Raw genomic sequence first — 20,334 nt, 5'->3', positions numbered from 1 at the left:
ATGCTAATGTGTTGAATATTTAATTTTCGCCAAATATCATACTTGCTAAATATAATATTTTTACAGTATATCCAGGAAAATTCAGACACTTGGAGGTAATATAAACCCTATTCATTTTTTCTAAATGAAAAAATCTGAGGCAAAATGCATCATACACCCCATCCCCATATTAAGTTTCCCAATGTCTTTATTTTAATCATTGTTTTATAGAAAGCTCAAAGAAATTTGCTCATTATCTATGAAACAACATGCAATTTAGTATTCATAAAGGCAGAAAAGCATGTCGAAACTCACATTTTTTTCTTTTTTTTAAATTAAAAGGGGAAGGAATGATCCATGCCCCTAATTCTTGTAGTCTCAAAATAAAATTAAGGCATAAATCAATTGACACTTTACATCTTTAATAAATGTTCAATCACTAAATAGAACACAAGAAATATATCCTTTTATGCATTAAGTTTTGTCTAAATACAACAGATCAAGTCAAATTTGCCTGACAAACCTAACAAAGTCTTTCATTTGGTCACCAAAATGTTGCTTTTCTTAGCTTGTGACCTTAGTAAAGCATAACAACCTTCAAAACACAATAGATTGAACATTGTACAAGTTTTTAGAGTCCTATGGTGTAGGAGCGGCCCTTTGGGTTGTGGATCGGCAAGACAGTAGGCTCCACAATTGTCCACTCGTACCATACATTCTTTGCGTTACAGCTTCTCCAGATGTGCAGGACAACATGATCATTTTTCTTCACATAAATGGGTGTCTGAAACAGATCAGTCAAAAACTCAATGTGCATGAACATGTCTTTTTGAAATCCAAGGTACATCTTTGTGCAGTATTGAATACCTTACATATATATTCAAATATATGCAAATGTGCACCAAAATATATGTGATTTAACACGCTTATTGGGAAGTGCCTACTGTCAAACAATATTTAAAGAAGTTACAAACGTAATACTTTTTTTTATATCTAATGAGTCCATAACATTTTAAAAGCCAAAGGGGAATGCAACTGTCTTCACTGTAAGCATGATATCATTATATGCAGATTTGCTTCAACTGTTTTTTACTGTATAAGTTAAAAGGATATCTCAATATTGACAGTATTCATGTTCTAATATAGAAATTTAGTTGCAATAACAACAAAGATAAGGAGGAACACTCTGTGCAGTGTGTCATTGCATGAAAATATTTACATCTACTGAGTTTCTTATGGAAACTTATACATGTAGTTAATTCAAAGCTCTATAGAAACAGCCAGACTAAAATCTACACGCCTCGTTTATGGATTGATCAAAACCTACAGTGACTTAATTAAGAAAAATCACGGACTGCAGGAAATAATCATGATGATGTCAGAGTCAAATTCCCATAGGAGACAATTTGGCTATTTTATTTAGCTATCGTATGGATGTACATTTGGTAATTTAGTGATTTTTACTTACTTTTTGCAATCAGTTTATTAATTTGTTAAGAGAAAATGTAAATATAAAACAATTGAATGCTTTGTTTGATAAATCATGCAAGTTATGAAGGTAACAATCAATGCAGAAAAATTTTCATAACCAGCATTACATCAAACATACAAATACAATGAGACACCTCAATGTAATAAATATCAGAGAAAAAAATGGTACAGTTTAATTTCACAAATTTCTGCCAAAAAATGTTAAAAGTATTTTGAAAAACTGTAATAAAATTAAATGAAAATTCTTGGTATCTTTTTTGTCCGAAAGATTTTATTGGAAGCCTTTTAAAATATAGTTCTGTCCCAGACGAATACACAGCTCTTATTGACTGCACACTGTGATTCAATTAGTGGAACAGTTTACATATACATGTATGTAAGGTTACAGCCAGATTGTACCTTTCAAAGTAAAAGAAAGTAATGTCACAATGACAGTCTACATGACAAATCTAGATATGCTAAATTACACTACAGTATAAGGGATCATGCAAAATAAGAACAATTTTACAGTACTTTGTGACAGACTAGTCACATTTTTTATGATTTAACAGATTTCTCTTTAACATGATTAATAAATCTATGTAAATCAACAACAATAGCCACAACTTACCTTGATTGGGAACAAGATGGGGAACCAGCTAAACATTCCTGGAGAGTGGGTGTCTGGATGTATACCTGTAACACAAAATCATTCAGCCATAGAAAACACAGCATTTGACCAGCACTAATGGTTCAATCCAATTTCTGGATGCTGATTGAGCTTGTTCAGGACTTACTCAGGGTCACATTGTCGTACAGAATTGTGTCGAAGTAGCCAGCAAACCCGTGAAGAACTGCGTCTTGTTTGATGTCAAACTCCAGACAGGTGTACCTAGTGTTGTCTATCACTGCGTCTAAGGAAATAAAAAAAATCGTATTACAGTACAAAAGGAATTCATCCCTGAAGCAGTCAGTATCATTTCCCTTAGTCTTTAAAGTTAACATAAAAATAACCTTTTTAACAATTAAATCATAACAATAAATGACTTATTCATTAATTGGTCTTCCTTGGCACTTTTCTATTATTCAGTGAAGGTCAAATGGTAAACTTTAACACAGATGGAGTAAAAACATAAGATAGACTACATTCCTTTACTGTGGGTAGGCATAAGCCTAATTCTATGCTAATTAGGATTAAATAGACAGGAACCAAAACAGCCACAGTAACAGTCAAATTTTGAGTTTTATTCTCCATTTTGCCTTTATTCATTAAATCAATATCATACAGACATTACACAACTCCTTTTAGAAGACAATTTATACATGTGTACACATACATGTATATGATATATGAAGGGAGACAACTCTAAAAGTACATGAAGTTTTTATGTATATAGACTAGAGCTGTCTAAAAACACCACATATCCCCCACCCTAACCCTTTTTTGTGCCATGTTAATGAACGTGAACGTAGATCTTGGAGCAATCAACATAACGATGTACATTATCAGTAATTTAGTTAATTGAACTTACTTTTTACAATCAATTTATTAATTTGTTAAACGAAAGATGTAAATATAAACAAAAAAATGCTTATCTGATGATTCATGCAGGTTATGAAGGTAGCGATCATTTCACGAAAAATTTACATATCCCGCGTTAGCAGATCATTTGTTTTTCTGCATTGTCGCCACCTTCATATTCTGCATGAATCACCCAAGAAAGCATTTTATTGTTTTAAAATAACAATTTCCTAGGAATCTACATGTTGAATTCACCATTTTATTATTATCCATATTGCAAATTCGTTATCATAAGTACAGCAAACTGTAATAATATGTATAGCAAATTCACAATAAACATGTTTCCTTCCCACAACTACTGGGTGCGCTTACTGAAGTGTTAAAAATAAAATCCTCATCGGGGGTCAATGGATTGTAAATTGAAGGTTTTGTAGATGCATTTGGTAATTATTAGAAAAGATGATGGAAATTAATAACAATAATTATTGTTATCTTTTGAAACTTTAAAACTTGGAAATTGCTATAACAGATTTTATCATTCAACACCAATACACATATTAAAAAAAATGAACAGACCCCCATTAAAATTTGATCTTTTCAAGTTTGATTTTATTCCTATTATGCAGGCTGTAGAAATTTTCAATGTTTGGAGCATATTAAGTACTATAGATCAGATACTCAATGGGATTGACAGGAAAGATCATTGCTAAAGAGGTAGCCTACATGTAGCATGAATACACACCATATTCGTATTGATGAAAATATGAAAAACTATTTATTTAAAAATAATGTTAGCTGAAATTTTATCACCCTCCCTCGTTGGTTTAGTATTTTGAAATGACGTTATACGTAGAATTAACTTTGGGTGGCCTTAACAGTTTCTACTGTACCATCAAATTCTAGTGTGTTGTCCATAATAACATTGTGTTGGGTGTATATCCATGATTTTGCTATATCTGTATACATATTTAAAGCAATATGAGCTGCAATTTTCATGAAGATAATTTTTTTTTTACAAAATGTTAATTTCTACTAAAATGACAAAAATATCATGGTTTTTAAATTTTTTTAGTCAAATGTTTGTGGAAAAAACAGTTAAGAAGCCGAAAGTGGACCAAAATTGAATTATTGTCGTCCTTTACAAAAATTGATTTGCTGTATTTTCCTTAGAAGAGAAATCTTTCCTCTGACAAAAATTAATGATTTTTTCAATCTTATTTATCATAAAAGTTTTATTTATATGCAGACTTATCATACTAGTAGGTTTTTGCAGGAAAATAAAAATCTAAAAAATACAGCTCATATTGCTTTAACAGTTTCTACCACACATTGTGTTGGGTTAATACCGTATTTCCGGTAATTTTCATGATGATCTAATTTTAATATCACTTTTTTCGCGATCCCTGTCAAATTGCATAATATTGAATATGCAGAAATTATATCTTGTACTATTTTCCATAAGAATCTTTAAAAATCGCAAAAATTGACTGACACAAATTAAAAATACTACATATTTGCCCAATTTTTGCAAATTTTGTGACACACGAAAAAAAACGGACATACAGTATTGTATACACTGTACATGAACAGGGTTATTTGTGCTCTTCTTTACTTGCAAACACCATGCAGACAAAGTTGTGTATTTAGGAAAGATATTTTGGGACATTGGATTTCAGTCTTAAATTTGCCTACTGAAAATGAGGTTGAAAGAGATGAAAATAAAACGGGGGCGAATATTTCCCTTTAGGCTATATTATATTCATTATTTCCCTATATCTGTGCAAGTATTTAACTGTTTCTACTGTACCTTCACATTGTGGAAGTTATATATCCACGATTTTGCTATATCTATATACATACTGAACTGTTTCTATTGTACCTACATATTGTGTTGGGTGTAAATTCATTATTTTGCAACATTTTGTGTAACTTAACTTATACTTAACAGTTTCTACTGTACCTACACATTTCATACGGTGTAAATCCATGTTTTCCCTATATTTTTGTATATATTTAACAGTGTCTTATAAACTGTGGAATCATTTGAATTTGTCGGGGCAAATTTTTGTGGATTGTGGTTTTTTGCTCATTTGTGGGGACGTAAATTCTTGATCTGTTTTCAGTTTCAGTAAGAAAACTTACTCTTTCAAATTCCATTTTCGTCGATGATGTAAATTCAAGGCGGATTCATGAATACCATGAAAATTGAGCCATGACAAATTCTATTAATTCCACAGTACCTACACATTGTAGTGTATATATACATGATTTTTATTTTTTTGTGTGTGTGTACATATTCAACAGTTCTTCTGTGCTTACACATTGGGAGGAATAAATCCAGAATTTTTCTACATTTGTGTACATATTTTAAAAATAGTTTCTACTGTACCTACACATTGTGGTAGGTGTATATTCATGATTTTGCTACATATGTGTACGTACACAAAATTCTTGATGTCTTGAACTTCCATTGCTTGAAGTTCTTGATCGCTAGAAGTGAATCTTTGGTCTTGCTTTTTTTTCCCATGTACATGTAACTAAGCAAATTTACTCTTGATTTCTTCATTTTTCATAACCCTTGATCCCTTGAAGTCAAAGTCCCTTTTTTCATAACCTATTTTTTTTTTTACACTCTAATTAACACCTTTACTTGGTCAGTTAAATGGCTCCAGGTGTTAGATGTGTAATGGGATGTTTATTCAAGCAACACGTGTCCTATAATGTGACAATTGTTCGATGACTGATCATACTGTAATCTAATTTATAATTAACACCAACCATCTTGCGATAATTTGGAGGCACAGTGAAATCAAGAAATTAGTTTTGAGACGAGACAAAAATCTGAAGTCAAAGTGAAATAAAATGATAACTGCTGAGTAATTTCTTACAGCTGGTGAGGGACTCATACAGTCAGAGATACTTAGGACCTACACAATATTAATTATTTTGTTATATCTGTATATATATTTCACAGTTTTTACTGTACCTACACATTGCAAAGGGTGTAAATCCATTTAACAGTTTTTATATACCTACACATTGCAGTGTGTTTATCCTCTTTTTTTATTCAACACATATTCAACAGGTCTACTGTACCTACACATTGTGGTGTATATATCCACGATTTTTCTACATTTGTGTAAATTTTTTATTAACAGTTTCTACTCTACATACACATTGTGGAGTATATATCCATGATTTTTCTACATTTGAGTACTATATTTTAATGACAGTTTCTATTGTTCCTACACATTTTGATGGTTAAATATACTAATTTGATATCTGTACACATACAGTGGCCTCCGGGTATAACGAGATGCTGAGGACATCATTTTATTTCTCGTTATAACCGATCCTCGTTATATCTGAAGTCAGCATTTCCCAAGGTGACACGTAATCGTTGTTCTTTACACTTCAAATAACGTTTACAAACACGTGATAGTTAAATAAATACCTATAATTTTTCACACTTTGTTGAAAAATAACATACTTACAGCGTATTCATGTCAATGACCATAAAATAATTACGTCTACAATCTTAAACACGTGTTACTTTCACTTCAAGAGAGACAAAAACTGTGTGATTGTCGGTATTGCTATTTTTAGAGTCACAGGCTTTTCTCAAAAAGTCCGCTAACTCTTCCAAGCTTTCTAAATCTTGTTTTTTTTTTATAAAATTGTACTAAATGTACTCGAAGTTAATCCATAGTCCTTTGCAATTTCACTTTTAATTTTTCATTCATTGTTAACTATTTCTTAATAAGTCCTATTGTTTCTAGCGAAATTACTTTCCTTTGCCAGGAGTACCTTGTTATATCCGATAGCGTTTACAACTAACAGGCACAAATTATATCTAAAAAAAATCTATTGTTTCTGGCGAAATTGGTTTCCTTTTCTTTTACTTCGAAGCCATGATTGTGAACATTGCAACTCATTATTATTTCTGCATACTTTTAATCTATTGTCCTGTGTATACATACCTGTGAAAATTACATGACCATACCGTTAGTTACCTGGAACCAAGGTGTGCAATCAAGCATGCAGCCAGTACCTCGTTATATCCGATAGCGCTTACAACTAATGGAAAGAAATTTTTACCTCGTAATATACGGGTCTCGTTATAAACAATCTCGTTGTATCCTGTATTTTTTAAAAGGAAATAATAAAGAAATATTTTGAGACCATAAAATCATCTCGTTGTAAGCGATACCTCGTTATATCCGAGCTCGTTATACCTGGAGGCCACTGTACTTAACAGTTTCTATCGTACCTACACACTGTAGATGTAATCTATGATATTGCTATATCTGTGTACGTACTAAATAGTTTCTACTGTACCTACACATTGTGTTGGGTGTATATCCATCATTTTGCTATATCTATATACATACTGAACTGTTTCTATTGTACCTACACATTGTGTTGGGTGTATATCCATCATTTTGCTATATCTATATACATACTGAACTGTTTCTATTGTACCTACACATTGTGTTGGGTGTATATCCATCATTTTGCTATATCTATTTACATACTGACCTGTTTTTATTGTACCTACACATTGTGTTGGGTGTATATCCATCATTTTGCTATATCTATTTACATACTGACCTGTTTCTATTGTACCTACACATTGTGTTGGGTGTATATCCATCATTTTGCTATATCTATATATAAACATACTGAACTGTTTCTATTGTACCTACACATTGTGTTGGGTGTATATCCATCATTTTGCTATATCTATATACATACTGAACTGTTTCTATTGTACCTACACATTGTTGGGTGTATATCCATCATTTTGCTATATCTATATACATACTGAACTGTTTTTATTGTACCTACACATTGTGTTGGGTGTATATCCATCATTTTGCTATATCTATATACATACTGAACTGTTTCTATTGTACCTACACATTGTGTTGGGTGTACATTCATCATTTTGCTATATCTATATACATACTGAACTGTTTTTATTGTACCTACACATTGCAGTGGCTGTAAGATTACTGACCTCTGTTTGGATGTTTAAAGTGGAACACTTCCTGTGGAGGAGCAAGCACCTGACAGTTATGGAGGCGTACCACATAGGGGGTCTCAAAATTGTGCTGCAAGAGTTAAAAAATAAACTAAATATGAAAAGAGAAGAAACAAAAACCTTTGTTAAGATGCATATAATATATATAAATTTACTAATGTGATTTATGAATAAGGTTGATTATATATCAATAATAACTTTAAGATTGTAATCAATGTTGTCAATCAAAATATTGTTTAAAGTTTGATTTAAACACTCAAATGCTTTCTTTGATGATAGGTGTTTATGTGAATTTTTCTGAAATTATCGCTACCATCATAACCCGCATGAATCATCAAAAAAAGCATTTTATAGTTTATATTTTAAAACATCTTTCTTTTAACAAATAATGAATTGATCATAAAGATAAAGTAAAAATAACTAAACTATTGTTAATGTACATCAGAATGTTAAATAAAAGAAATTGCCAAGTTGTCTTAAATGGGATTTTGAGTCTGACATCATCCTGATTATTTTGTTCAGTCCATGATTTTTTTTTTTGTTCGATGAAGGTTTTGACCAATCGATAAAAGGGGGGTGAAGATTTCAGACTGGCTGTTTCTTTAGAACAATGAATTAACTATAAGTTTTGGTTAAAAATAGAGGAAATCATACATGGTAGATGTGAATATAACTCGGTGACCACATGTACAATACTAATGCAGTACTTACATCAAGCGGTTTGTTGGAGGGGGTGTTGTCCTTGCACACTCGTACCTCATTGTACAGCTTTTCTGACTGTAGCGGCGACATGTAGGATGTGTATTCACAAGGAATACTGATACCATCATCTGAAAACCACCCACAAATTTAACACTTCTACTCATTTCACCGTTTACATGCAACTTCTATACTATGCATAACAGCTACAAGTATACACTGGTAGCTGTTGATGGTTCCCTATCCTACCTGTTTGCCTGTGCAGTATCTAAATATCATTACATGTACATAAGCTCCGCAGTTGTACTGCATAGCATTAGTTTTTAAATAAAATACAAAACTAGTCTCTCAACCTCACTTTTTATATTCATTTCATCGAAAAACAACATCGTAGTCTCTCAATATGCATTGGTTCCTGTGCTGAGTTTTACTTTTATATAATCAACATATACATGTACCTACATATCATTTAGTAAACTATATGACTAGATACATACAATAAATACACTGGTAATAGTCCAATACCCTTCAGAAATCTCTGAGCTCCATCCAGACATTCCGGGGAGAGTTCGTTATCTCCAAACGACCCCAGTAGCTCGCTGACCAAGATGTCCGCCTTCTCAGGCGCCTCCCACGACCTCATGTCACACGACACCACCTCCACCAGGTCCCCCCACATCTCGTCCTTCATGTTTTCTAGACTGTTAAAAACAAAACATTGTCTCAGCCTCGAAAGTTTACAAATTTCAACAAAACCTCATTATCTCTGAAGCTCTTTTGTTACAATGATAGCTGGTACTTACGTCACTACAGCATTAGGATTTTTCTCCACTGCATACACCTTCTTAATTTTTCGATCTGCCTGATGGGAAGCGGCAATGGAGGCCCTCACAAGGGGTCCTCTGCCAGCCCCAACCACCATTAAAACACTGCAACAGAGAACACATCTTCTTTCCAAATGATACTTCCCAAAAAAAGGACCATAAATAGCATGGTAGTTTATACAAATATATGACAATATGAACATGTGACTACTTACACACTCTTTGTTTCTTTTTCCTCTGGTTTGATCTTACCCAGAAGGGCATAGTACACAGCCTGAAGAGACAATGAGAATAACACTTTGACTTTACATCTTTTTACAATTATTTCCAAGTTTCCCAGTCTGAGTTTTCAGTTTTGAAATACTTTATATAAATAGTGCCTGTTTGGGAGGGTAACAGTTGAAATTGACACCCCGAGAAAACCATTGTCAACCAACGCGAAGCGGAGGTTGACAATGGTGTTCGAGGGTTGTCAATTTCAACTGTTATCCTCCCAAACAGGCACTATTTATTTTGTTATACTGAATGTCTTAATTTTAAAGAAAACATCACTGCTTTTAGATAGGAATAACGTGAATTCTAAGGCGAACTGTATCCGCATGATTCTCGCGCATGTAACAATTCGTAATGTTACCCGTTGCTAATGCTGAGGGTAATAGAACAGATTATGAACTGCGTCTAAACCAATCAGATTTCAGTATTTAACATGAAAGTATAACAAATGTTATTGGTTTTTACAAGAAGAAAACTGACCTTCTGATATTGGGAATATTTGACAGGGTCTTTCTCAAAGATTTCGTAAGTTTGTGATTCTAGGTTGTCCATCAAAGGCTACAGAAAAAAACCACAACATTCAATGACATATTAGGTTTAGAAAACATTGCAAACTTTTTAAGTCAATGTTATTAGGAGCCAGCTAGTTTTTTCATTCATACCTGCAGTGGACTTTGCAAGTAGTCCTCGTAGCCCTTGGCAAACTGTGTGATGGGATCAGGAGGGGACCTAGTCTATGGAAGACAAAAAAAAAACAAGTGATCAACTGAGTCAGTGCTTCATCTCTTAAAAGTTTGTCTCTCATGCTAAAAAAGGCAGTGAATTTATAAAAGGCTAACATTTGCAACAAACACATACATGTATATGAATACTGGTCAGATGCCAAAAGGGTTTGTGCAATGATTAATTTTCATGAGCATTCATGTGCCTATCCTAATATATTTTCTACATTACATAAGGTTTATATATGACCGTTTAGGGTTGCTCTGTATTAAATCATTTACCAACCTCACATATGCATGTATATACACGTAATTCCTGTAAGTCATGTCATAATGAGTTCTAAACATTTTCATCTATAGCCTATATTAATAAAAATTTCAAATAATATTTTAAAGTGTCAGTATATAATATGTTTTCGGCACAGATAAGATGAGAGAGAACATACATGTAAGCCCCGTCTCTTCTACAGGTCATACTTGCACTTACCTGCCACAGGTTATCCATGTACAGGCAATGCTGGTACTGTTGAAGATCTGTGTCTTGATGTCTTACCTGCCAAAGGTGATCCAGGTACTGCTGGTAGGTGTGGAGGCCTTTGTCTGGGTGTCTGTCTGCCCCGGTCAGGATTATCTGAATGTCCAGCTGCTCGAGCAAAAAAAAAATTCTGTTGACAAACAAACCTACAGGTATTCTGAGTCTAGTGTTACAACACAACCAATTATTAACTAGAGCAGTCCAAAAGAAGGACTAACCTTGCCCAGGTTTAAGTCATGCACACTTCTCTCAAAATATTTTTTGTTGACAAACAAACCTACATATTCAAATGTATTCTAATTCTAATGTCTATTAACTAGAGCTGTCAACAATTTAAATAGAAAAAGGTCAGTGCCATGTTCAACTTTTTACCAAGTATGAGTCTTTGACATTAGTTTTAGACTTAACACAAATGTGGAGGCTCAGACAGTAAGATAAACAACGTGTCAGTCAGACATGATTATCCCATTTTACCATTCCCATCCTAATCTTATATACAGCTTACTCCTCGTTAATTGAAATCACTTTACACTTTAAAATTCCACTTATTTTGAAAAAGAAATAAATCCCAAGTTATAGCCCCTCATATTCTTAGCATTAAATTACAGTACCCGCAACGTTATTTTTTACAAGATAAACGATAGGATAGGATTCACGCATGATAGGATAGGATTAACGCACGATAGAACAGTATACACGCACGAAAGGATAGGATTAACGCACAATAGAACAGTATACACGCACGATATGATAGGATTGATACACGATAGGAAAGGATAAACGATGTTCATGATACACGTATGATTGCTTTAAACGATATTTACGAACAAACTGATAATGGCAGAATTTGAAAGAGAACATGTACAGATAAAGATTTACGTGGAATTTCTTTTTAATAACAATTGTTGAGTTGTTGATCATCGCTGCATCATTTATAGAATGTATAAAAATGACCAATAATGATCAATAAATTTTCTGTATTGTTAAAATTGTTTTCATTACCGAACACCCTAGCCGATCGCCGCGAATACTTCAGCCCGAGATTTAATCACTCGGAAAATAGCGGGTTTAATTATATAAATCCAACTCTTGTATAAAGTAAATATAAAATCTATCATAAGTACATTTCTTTCTGTATAAGAAAATGATGCATTAAAAACGAATTATTACAGACAAGTTAAATAAATATTTATGCAGATACACATTCCGTGTACGATTTGTTAACATTGTTTTCATTACCACACACCCTAGCTGATTGCCGGGAACATTTCAGCCTGAAATCAAATATCACACGGAAAATTACGGGTTCAAAATACAACTCAGGTTTAATTAAATATAAATTATATCATAAATAATTTTGTTTCTGTAAAATATGATGCAACAAAATTATATTGCATAAAAGTTAATGTTTACGCAGGTAAACACTCTGCATACGATTTAATATATTTGATATACAGGTAAATATGTTACCTTGTTCCAAAGAACTTCGTTTTTCATTTTTAATGTTAACAGATATGATTTACATATAATATTGGTTAATTTTGATCTAAAAAATTTAAAAATTAGTATCCTGACGGAATGTTGGATAGGATTTTACAATTTTTGTTTGATGAATATTCGTATATGGCCTACGAACGAGTTGCAACTTAGAATTAAATTTACTTGTTTATGAAAAGGCACAAAACGATTAACACGATAGGATAAACGGAAGAATTGTTGAAATTGAACAATAAACCTGATAGGAGTGACGCAAGATAGGATAGGATTAACGCACGATAGAACAGTATACACGCACGATAGGATAGAATTAACGCACGATAGAACAGTATACACGCACGATACCATAGGATTGATACACGATAGGAAAGGATAGGATTGTAAAAAATAACGTTGCGGGTTCTGTAACAGTTATAACGAAATCGCCCATTTCGAAACATAGCTTATATTGAAGTCACTGATCGGTCCCCAGAGGTGATAATGAGTGGTTTTTATAACTACTGTTACCGGGTATATTGAAGTACTCCCTGACGGCTGTTGTCACGTTTTGTGACAGTAATAATGCCTGATTGACCCTTTGATATACAAAGGTGTGAATTTTAAAGTTTTCACCTTATGTGTTTTTATACTTCTTTTTAAAAAAAAAATAAAATTTATTCACTTTTGAATTCTTTGTGTTTACTTATACGGACATATTGAGGCTAGACGTAATATGGAAACCTCACAGAAAAGAAAAACCTTATATTTGGACACTATAATTACGAACTAGTAACTAAAGGCTATTAATAAAAGGACGAAGCATAAATTCAAAATAGCTAAGGATTTTGAGATTAACCCGAGTACACTTACGATGTTAGACAAGCAGTGTTCATCTCTATTTAAAGCGTTTGAGACTAATGATTTCTCTTTGAAACTTAATTAAATGCGATTAAGCATTTTGATGAGGTTTAAGATTTTAACAAATTGAAACCTAAAAAACTTTCTGATATATAAATTAAACCTTTATGGACTAATATTCCATGTTATCTGTTCACTGTAATAGATAAACGATGACCAAATAATTTGTTTGGTTTTTTTTCTTCTTTATTTTAGATCAGGATTAAACTTTTAAAAATGGCGGCTTCACATCAGTCGATTTCGCTTATATTGAATTACAGACACTTTTAAGTAATTTGCACCATCCTCTGAATTTCAATATATCCGGAGTAGGCTGTATATGTCTTTGAGACATGACACCACAATCTAATGAAATATGACTGGGTCAGTGAAGTTGAGAAATGAAAAAAAGATTGAAGAAAACTTGCCCATGCGATTTCAAAATAACTTGAGCACATCTTTATTTGTTAACCAAGAGTGCTCATAAATTCATGCACTTGTTCTTCAATTATTTTTATGTTAAATTATGTCCAACGAAAGATGGACAGAAGGACAGATGGAAAAACAGCTTCCAATATTTCTTCCCCTTCCCCATGGACAAGTTTGTGTAGTGTAAAACATATACAGTATAATGAACAGTTTGTGTACCTTGAACAGTTTTTTAAGGAAACTCTGATGAGGTTTTGATAACACAGGATACCCTCTCTTATTGGTCAGAAACAGATTGGTGGATACCATGACACACTTGATTGGCTCGGCCAGCCATCGGTCCAATACCTCCTCGTCTGGCAGATTAGTGGACAGCTCCAGAACAACATTGATTCTCCTCTGAGAGTCGCACAGAGTTCTAAACTCATGCCACCTGCAAAGTAAAAAGTCATATATTATATAACAAAAACTTATGAAGTACAGGTACTTGTAAAAATGTAATATGATATAACAAAATAACAACCCCTCTCCAAAAATTCCTTTATACCCTATTTTTTACAATTTAAATAATCTCTGAAAAAGTGTGAAGAATCAGAGGTTACTTTCCTTATCATAACTGCAAAATTGTAAACAAGACTTATAATGTAAATTTTTAAAGATTTTTGTAATGATAAATACATTAACATGTAAAAATACTAAACTGCACACAGGTAAATTCCACTAGCCAGGAAGAGCACTTTCTATTCTATACACTGACCATTTCCAGGTGTCATCCTGGGGCTCTCTCTCCTCGTCTGTCTGTCCCCCCTCCATCAGACAGTCTGCCTGGTCACGAGCCGATATCAGTGGGATCTGGATCCAGTATTGCTGAAAAAATCCAATCAAGACAAATTAATCTACCTGTACCTTCTTAATAAATGTAGATTACCCATTTATTAATATGAGAGGTCATGCAATAAATTTAACATGTTTAAAATATAGTGAAGCACTAGGGATCATGAGAGATTTCCATTCATTTTTAACTCAATTCATCCGTGAAGTTTTTAATACAATTTTAAAATTACAAAACTGAAACTGACTTTGATGAAGCTTTAATTTATTATTATATGTATGTTCACTGCTGTTTTTTTTTACAGTATTGTGCTGAGCTAAACAGAGTACAAGGTCTTTACTTGTTGGAAGTAAGCTGCTTGGATCTGTTCACTGAGACATCTTGCTAGGTTGGCATTCTTGCCATGTTTCAGTTGAATTAATATGGCTGGGAGCCCAAGGTGGCTTGCAAAGGCCAACTCCTGTTTGAATCCCTTGAAAAACACAAAATTGTGAAATGAGAATGAGAAAAAAAATAGCTGAAATACATGTACTATCACCATTGCTTTAAAAAGGATAGCTGTACATGTGGAAGAATATTAGCTCTTTGTGGTTTACAATTTGATGGCTTTCCTGGAAATGCAGACCAAAAATAAAGTACTCCTGTATCTGCCAAGAACAGATATTAAATATTTGTAGACCCTTTATTTCATCTTTACACAATGACACAAAAAAAATCTTACAGCTTCAGAGTTCTTTCGAATAACTTCCACTCTCGAGTCCAGCTGTAACCATGGCGATGTTTTGCCGACAATCAATGTACTCCAATCTAGGTAAATCATTGATTCATCATGTTGATTTCAAAATTACATTCTAATAATTGAAAATATAAACTTCAAAGAGAACTGGAAAGTCTGGACCTATATATTTTTATAAACTTCCATAATTAAGTTTCATTTCCAATTTTATAAATCTCTGTGTAAAAATTGATGCTCAGAACTTGTATAGTAATTTTTTTTTTATTGAACTTTGATAAATTGATGCCTTATCCGTCTCATTTACCAGTTTATAATACAGTTTCTACCATGCTCAACTACAAAAGCCTACTACCTTGGCCTGATAAAACAAGGTCAGATCTCGAAAGAGGACCAGGCCGATTCTTTGCTGGACCATGAATAAATTCACGTTTGTATCTTGGATTCACAATTGGCAGACACACAAAATCAAATCTAAAGAAAAAGTGATAAAAAATTCTTAAATTTCAACAGTCTCAATATAGGAATTTTAAGTTTATATATAATGATTTTACAATTTTTCGCACTACGAGTTATCGCACTTTTAAATGTGTATTATCAAAAAGAAGAGAGTGCTCTATTTGGTCACGTAATGTTGGTGTCATCATTTGACCAATGAAATTAGACGTGGGAATTCTAGGGACTCTCTTTGTTTAGAAAGACGCGCTAATTCACTTTCTTTCAGGGCGCCGCACGGGTAACACCTTTGAATACTGATTCTGTTCCTTCGGACCATTTCTTTAAAAATCCACCACCTCCCCTCCACCTTTCCAGTGTTAAATATTTTATATTATTTTCTTTATTTTTATTTTTTTTTCTCCTTCTCTTTTTTCATGCATGTATTTTATTGTAGATGTACAGAGCTTTTTCAGACCACAAGGAATTTGTTTGACGATATTACGTAACCAATTTTCGATTTCAGTTTCTTAATACAGCCAATTAATAAAATTCATATTTGTATATTATTATTAATCACTATTCGGAAATTATTTATAGTTACATCATATTAAGATCAAATGCAGAATTGTGACATAATTCAATTAAAATTCAATTGTAGTATTACGTAATATAATTTTATATAATTTTACGCAATGTGTTACAATGTTATGTAACAATTAAATTAAGTCACGCTGGCAAAGAGCAACATATACCATGTCTTGTTTTGTTTATATACATTGTATTATGTATCGAAAGATGGAGATGATGGTCATACGTAAAGTAAACTACATAAGTTAAAGCCCTTTCATACGGAAATCAATTATGGATAAAAACGTTTCAAAAAAGTCTGACAGCTTCATTCCTTTGTTTTCATTGCAGCAATGTGTTAATTTAACATAGTTAAATTGAATCATGAGTCATGAAACCACTCATAAAAAAAGTGGAAGCAATTATGATTTTTTTTTATAATCATATGCCATGCTAAAGATGGTACAATACATTATGAGTTTCCAAATAAAATCTTGAAAACTGTCAATCGGTAGTTTTTTAGCAGACCTTTTTTTATTTTTTATACATATGCTTAGACTGACTGACTAGGCACAGATTTTGTTAGTCCAATTAAAAATCTATCAGTCTGAAACTAAAAGACTAATGTTAATGTTGAACCCTGTATTGTGTGTCATTTACATTTATTATAAAGATATTTGTTTGTATTACTATTTGTTTGTGGGTTCTTTATGTGTGTTTCTGACCCACAACCTTATAGTATTTCTTTATTATTTTTATCATAAAACGATTAAAAAGAAATTTACTGATATTATCCATGCATATTATGAAGTTATTACAAATTTTTCCATGATGGATATATAATGGAATAAATATACAAGTTGAGATCAAATCTAAGAAAAAAAGCTTGTACCGTTGCATCAAGGTTATCAGGTTATACATGTATGTACTTTAAAGTAGATCTCCATGAAGCCACTAAGCCAACCATTTCTTTGAATAACTGATCATATTATGGACACAAGAAGACTATTACTAAAGAATTTTGTTGAAAACTAATTTCGGGTTAGCTAAATTAGCCTGGTACCAAAACACCGACATTTATTACACAACAGATCACAGGACACGTCTATATCATTTTTCAACGTTGAATCAAGATAAATTATAAGTGAAACAGGTAAACATTGGATATTTTGCAAAGTTTCAAATATTCAAAAACACAAGTGCAATCTCATGTAAAATGCAATACACACAAAGAAATTGCGTTATGAATCTTACCCAGATTTACAAGCAGTTTCTACTGCTGTATTTATATCAGGACAACAGTGATAATCGCGACCACAAGACGCACGTGCCATCTTCACTGGCATATTTTGAGGAAATTCGAATGTAATTGGTGTTTAAAAATCGTATACCGAACCCGATTGAGAGAGAAAGGGAGAGAGAGAGAGAGAGAGAGAGAGAGAGAGAGAGAGAGAGAGAGAGAGAGAGTAGCAGTAGCATAATTATATTCACACTCAGAAAAAAATATATAAAATTGCACTATAAAGGTGGAATCCTGTCAGCGTCTCAATGATTTTCTACCAGTAGTTAACTTTGTTTATTGAAGTGTCTAGACCCTTCCCTATCCTTAACATCTTACTGAGTGCCAATAGTGCTAAATTTCCGCCTTAGGGTCTGACCCCCCTGACCCAGGGGCCGTGCATTTCACAAATTAGGAAGGGCATAATGGACATCATATAACCACGCATTTACATTTTTCACATGCATGTGTGGGAATAGAGAAGATTTTTAAGAATTTGACCTCACCCCCCCCCCCCCCACCCACATTTTTGGTCTCGATGTCTTGGGGTGGTTAAGTAATAAATTTCACAATTTAGATTCTCTTACCCGTGAGATACATGTACCTCAAACAAAAATGGTAATTAACAAATTGCATTGAATTTTTAAAAAAAAAAAAGAAGTATAAAATGTAAAAGGGCTAACGGACGACGGCGGACGAATGCCAAGGGCAATATAGGTCATATGAGTGACTCAAGAGACACACAAATTGTCGTTCGATATTTCCCATTCGAAAAAAGATAAGAAATATGTCAATTCTTGATTGATTTTGATTTAAATCTAAAAATAGTGTCACTTATTACGTCATATACTGCCAGTAAGTGCATATAAATCAAAAAAATAGGTGAAGACCATATTTTTTGTAAACTCTTCTAAAAAATAACACAAAAAATTAATGTACCTGAAACACTTTTAAAAAAGGCGAATTATGGGGGCCAAATTTGACTATATCATATAAAAATTTAGTTCTTTCATTCGAACTCGGGACCTGCGGGTCAGCAGATCGAAGTTTCATCCGTTGCGCTACATAGATGGAAGACAAAACTTCAATGTAGGCGGTATATAAACAATTTCACGATGGGTAAAATCGCCATGCTGTGGCGTACTGTAATATAGAAGTCACAGGGTATCGAGGATCCTATTTAGTGATAATGAAATATTGAATATCATCAAATGTTTTACTATTGGCTGTTAATGGGACATGGTCACGCTTTTGATTAAAAAAATATTTTTCCGATTTTAGTGTTTACATACTTCAGTAACACTTTTTTAATAGGCAACCAAACTTTGAGTGTCATCCGTCGAGTTATAAGCGAGTTAAAGAACTTGCAATTCTTTGGTATGGAAACAAAGATTTTGTTTACATTTTGAATGTTGAAGAGAGAATTCCAGTTTTAGACCCAAAATGAACGTATGAAACGTTAGGAACTGTTTATTTATGCTTATAATAGATAAGAAGATAGACAATTCAGCTTGACAAAGATTTTTTACTGGTATATTTAACCTTTGTAAACAAAAACAGGACACGAGCCTTTACATATAACGAAGAATTCTGAGTCCTGTATCTTACTTATAACTTAACGCAGGTACGTAGCATCGTTTTTGAAAGTGGGGGGGGGGGGGGGGGGCAGACTCATCCAAAAAATCTTGACAAGCAAAAAAAAAGAAAAAAGAAAGAAGGAATCTTTTTAGTTTCCTAACATATTCAAAAAACTAATCCGGGGGGGGGGGGGGGGGGGGGGGCGGGCTTGCGTACTATATAACTTCAATTTCACTCCTCATTTCCTTATTTTTATATCAATTTTTTACATACTTCCCAAAAAAGTGGGGGGGGGGGGGGGGTAACTCCATGATAATTCTATTTTTTATGTGTAAATTTAAAAAAAATTGTTGTTGCGAGAAAAAGGGGGGGGGGGCATTACTAAAGCATTGTAAATAATAAAACTGAAAAATACATTTTGACCTTAATCGTGACCATGCTTCTTTAAGGAGGCTGGATGGTCAACAAATTGACCATAATATCCATCTAAAATTTGTAAGATATAATTTGTTTAGCTTTGAACTAAGAACAGAAATGTTTCCCTTTTTGAATAATACGAACTAAGATGCTATACTTAATTTAATATAGCATGGGGTTATGACAATCGCTATTATTATACGTTCATGTTAAATACTGAAATCTGATTGGTTTAGACGCAGTTGATAATCCGTTCTATTACCCTCAGCGTTAGCAACACACTTAGCAACGGGTAACACAACGAATTGTTACATGCGCGTACGGTTCGCCGTAAAATTCATTTCTATATAAAAGTAGTAAAACATTCTCTAAAATTAAGACATTCAGTATATATAATAAAATAAATAGTGCCTGCTTGGGAGGGTAACAGTTGAAATTGACGCCCCGAGAAAACCATTGTCAACCGACGCGAACTGTTACCCTCCCAAACAGGCACTATTTATATATTGTACCCTTAAATAACCTCGTAAATCTCAACCCCAAACAGAAAATATTTTGATATTTTGTTTTAATAACTTGGCACTGTGGTTCATGCAGTGAAAAAGTGGATGTTGGTTAAT

At 33.0% G+C, this 20,334-nt stretch overlaps 1 protein-coding gene across 2 annotated transcripts; it reads right to left on the bottom strand.

Annotated features, from left to right (window-relative positions):
* Positions 1–380: 380 nt before the first annotated feature.
* LOC128189546 (protein arginine N-methyltransferase 5-like) lies at positions 381–17,816 on the bottom strand. 2 transcript variants are annotated; one of them, XM_052861199.1, is made up of 17 exons: positions 17,695–17,816; positions 15,791–15,909; positions 15,424–15,509; positions 15,043–15,174; positions 14,628–14,737; positions 14,090–14,303; positions 11,021–11,176; positions 10,474–10,545; positions 10,292–10,369; positions 9,754–9,812; positions 9,518–9,643; positions 9,240–9,415; positions 8,727–8,845; positions 7,992–8,085; positions 2,247–2,363; positions 2,081–2,145; positions 381–763 (listed from the first exon to the last, which is right to left on the bottom strand). In XM_052861199.1, the coding sequence occupies exons 1-17, from the start codon at positions 17,784–17,786 to the stop codon at positions 611–613; spliced, it is 1,968 nt and encodes a 655-aa protein (XP_052717159.1). In that variant the 5' UTR covers positions 17,787–17,816; the 3' UTR covers positions 381–610. The 2 variants fall into 2 exon arrangements, with proteins under 2 accessions (XP_052717159.1, XP_052717160.1); XM_052861200.1 differs by having other exon boundaries at positions 11,087–11,176.
* Between the last annotated feature and the right edge of the window lie 2,518 nt (positions 17,817–20,334).

Source organism: Crassostrea angulata, chromosome 6 (assembly GCF_025612915.1).
Source record: "Crassostrea angulata isolate pt1a10 chromosome 6, ASM2561291v2, whole genome shotgun sequence".
NCBI lineage: Eukaryota > Metazoa > Mollusca > Bivalvia > Ostreida > Ostreidae > Magallana > Magallana angulata.
This window is presented reverse-complemented; position numbering and strand designations above follow the sequence as displayed.